The following is a 3,604-nucleotide window of genomic DNA, read 5'->3' as shown; positions in this document are numbered from 1 at the left end:
TGCTATAGAAAAAATCTTATAAAACTTCTTGTACTATTATTTGTATTAAATAATGAAGGGTTGGTGGTAACTTGTGTATTTATTGTTCCAGAAGTGTCAATCTTCACAGTGGAGGGCGTGTGCTTACACCCGGAGACTCGGCACGCGACCATCAAGTGAGGCTCCCACCGACGAGCGCGTTTTAGTTGAATCCGTCGCACCGCTCCCGCCGCGGGTCCGCGCGTCACCGCCGCGACACCGCCGCGACACCGCCGCGTCACCGCCGCGACACCGCCGCGACACCGCCGGCCGACACAGTGCGTGCGATGTGCGTTAGTTAGTACCTTTCGATTCCTATAGTTTTTAAAATTGTCGAATTCTGGTTGACTCGTTTCGGTGGACCAAAATTTCGTGATAATTTCTCGTCTAGTTTAAAAAATAAAAATTAAACGGAGGTGGCATCGAATGCCGTCGACAGTATTCGAGTTTGTGTTGAGATCCTATGTAATTGTTTGTCCATCCGTCAATCGCTTCGTCGATTATCGTATTAGTGCTTGTTAAGCTTCAAACGGAATATCCATCCATAAAATTCAATTATTCTATGGTGACAAGGTAAACTGTTAGCTATCGATTGTATGAATTATATCTATAAATATAATAAACAGAGCAGTGTGCCATGTATATCTATTATTGAGAAGAATATTACTTTATTATTTTAAAAGATTTTTTATGCTGGAAATATATGCTCATAATTTGGTAAACATTTTGAAGATGTTTATTTATATTTATTAAGGAATAATTGTCGATGATGTAACTCTAATGCAGTCTTATGATAACTACGACTTCTCATCGCGTCCGCGTCGCCAGTCGACGTCGCGTTTAGTTTCGACTTGCGGCGCGGACGTCCGCAGTAATGAATCTTGGCGTTTGTCTAAATCTTATGCACACATTCCTTCCACGGTGCTCAATAGTAACGATAGTGGCGCGGGAGTGTGTCGCTGCAGCCACGCTCCCAGTGATAACACGTGAATTGATCGCGGATTACCAACGTTAAACAAATGAACAAGACAGATCTCAATGTAAATGATGTGTGGGACCGTCCTACTGTAAATTGTATCGTGATAGATAATTCGACGACTTATAACTAAACACATAAATTAAATTTAATCTCTTTCGGTACGGGGGACGATTGTAGAGTTGATGGGCGTTAGGTTCCGTCTAGACTTTAGTGAAATTAACCAGTTTAGACAAGTTTATAGTGGTCCCTCACGACGTAAGGCTAGGCGAGCGGAGTACTCGTGCGAGTGACTGACGCGACGTACCGATAGGACGCCGGCGCATTGGCAACTTGAACATGAGACTTGCATAAAATAATCTTAGTGCGACGAATGAATCGCTCGTCTTAGTGTAGCTACTTCTATGAAAATGTCTGTGATTTGAAAATAGATTTAGCCCTAAAGAAACGGTAAACACCAATTTGTGCCAACAAGTTAATGAACGCTTGATTAAAAATATTAATAAATAGTGATTGCTTATTATCACGAGGACGACGCCGGCATCGCATGCGATCGAAACTAAACAATTTAGTGATATTCCGTAGATATTTTATGCTAGTCTAGATGATATGTACATACAAGTGACCTGACGGACAGTAGATGTAAAGTAATTAATACGTGCCTGCCGGCGCGCATGTCGCCTGTGCGGAACAAGCGACATGTGCGCATGCTCCTTGTATGCTAAATTAAACAAATTAACTTAAAAGCCTTACATGCGGCGCCGTGCCGCCCGCACAAGCACTGCCAGTATCCGAGTTCTCAATAAGTATAAGTAGTAGTCGAGTTGTCAGTGCGCGGCCGCAGCGAGCGTAGATCGAGTTAGAGTAGAGTACTGCGCGTGGGTACTGAGCTTTAGACACGCTGCATGCGAGTGGGGGGCGACGCTTGCGCAGTGCGCCCGCCGTCGACCCTTTTTAATGACGAGATATCTCGACCCGTCTCGAAACTCGGTCACGTATTATTTAGTCTCAAATTTAAGTAATTGTTATGATTATTTGAGCATTGTTTCAACGTATTTAATCTATGGGAAAATTCTGTAAATTGTGAGTGTCAACAAGATAGATATCGGAGCTCAATAGTTTCATATCGAATTGTTAAAGTCGTACGGACGGATGAATAATTGTATAATTAAGTAGCAAATTGTATAGTAAAGTTATTTGAATTGACTTTTCAAGTCACAAAGGCAAGCGTCGCGCCCCGCACTCGAGCGTAGTTAATTCGTTTCCGAACACCAAAATAGTACGTAAATTTGTATAATATTATGTGAAACGCAATATTTTCAGTGTACATGGTTTGTTGAGTTTGTGTGTATCTTTTTTGATATCGATGATTTAGAGCTCGGGACACGTGCCTTTAGTACATTTACAGTGGTCGCTGGAGTTGTAATTATACGTGTTAATTGGTGGAACAAGTATGTGAATGACAATATAATTAAACAAGTGCATTGCGGACAGGTTGTTATAATTACCTTCCGACAAAATAATAACACAAATTTATTACCTGCATTAATAATTATAAAATGTAACATTCAAAATATATGCGTGATTTTTATTTAATAATGTAATTTAATCTTTACCTTTTTTTCCATAAAATCATGTCTTATCATATACAAATTAGAACTCCATCGACCATGGAACGTGGAAGGTGTAAGAGCAGCTTATTCGATATTAATGTGTATAGTAGTGTAGTAGATAAGTAAGTGACGAATGGATATTACCGCGTGGTCCCGAGCTCTAGTTCGCGTGTACGTGGGTAGAAGAAGAAGGTGGGGTTAAGTAAACAATTCACCCGTTGAGTGAGGCACATGTAAAAAATACGACAGGTCATCTGAGTTAGCATTTATATTGTGGAAGTTAGGAGATTCTATTGTATACACGATCATTTGCATTTGTTCAATGAAGTGATGACCGCCGACGAATTCTGTACATAGATATAATAAATAATCGTTTGGTTCGTTTAGTCTCGTTCGTTGAGTCCACGAGTTGCCATTGCGAGTTTAACGGACGATGTAATGAGATTTATTTTAACTTCTATATTTAGGTTATGTTCGGTTAACATCATTATGTTATTTTACGTATAACGAAACGTCCCGCTGACGGTTCGATTATAATATAATTTTTATCTTTTTGGAATGTATAAACAACGTGCTTTTAATTGATTAAAAGAATGTAAATACAATATTTGAACTGATAATAATAAAAGTTTTTATTTCTTAATGAATATTTTGTTTTCTTTCTTGTCATGTCTGAAATCCCTTTTTGTACCTAAGTTTGATTGTATAACGATTCTATGTTTTTCTTACTTAAAAAAATACATTTATAGATTTTGGCAATGTAATTAGAATTTCATTTTATAATTACACGATTCGAATCTCATGTCGGACAGTCATATTGGGTTTCTTTTCGGAGGCTAGAATTTGTGATCTGTATGTAGAGAGGCTCGACCCCTATCATAAGGACAAAACATATATGGTGAAAAGTAGATATCCTGCGTGCATCCTTGCCTTTATTACACATGCTGTCCCTGCAGTTTTGACAAACATCACACATAATGTTTGTGATATAAATATT

General features: G+C 39.0%; 1 protein-coding gene across 3 annotated transcripts in view; it reads left to right on the top strand.

Moving 5' to 3' along the window:
* The window catches only part of LOC115441213 (cyclin-dependent kinase 14), a 107,211-nt gene extending 103,957 nt beyond the window's left edge, over window positions 1–3,254 (top strand). For all 3 annotated transcript variants that reach the window (XM_037439041.1, XM_037439042.1, XM_037439043.1), the window contains one exon: window positions 92–3,254. In XM_037439041.1, coding sequence (XP_037294938.1) covers window positions 92–159 — 68 coding nt within the window. In that variant the 3' untranslated portion in view covers window positions 160–3,254. The remainder of the gene's footprint in view (window positions 1–91) is intronic.
* Window positions 3,255–3,604: the final 350 nt, after the last annotated feature.

The sequence above is a fragment of the Manduca sexta genome, chromosome 15, assembly GCF_014839805.1.
Source record: "Manduca sexta isolate Smith_Timp_Sample1 chromosome 15, JHU_Msex_v1.0, whole genome shotgun sequence".
NCBI lineage: Eukaryota > Metazoa > Arthropoda > Insecta > Lepidoptera > Sphingidae > Manduca > Manduca sexta.
The sequence above is the reverse complement of the archived record's forward strand: the minus strand, read 5'-3'. Positions and strand labels throughout refer to the sequence as shown.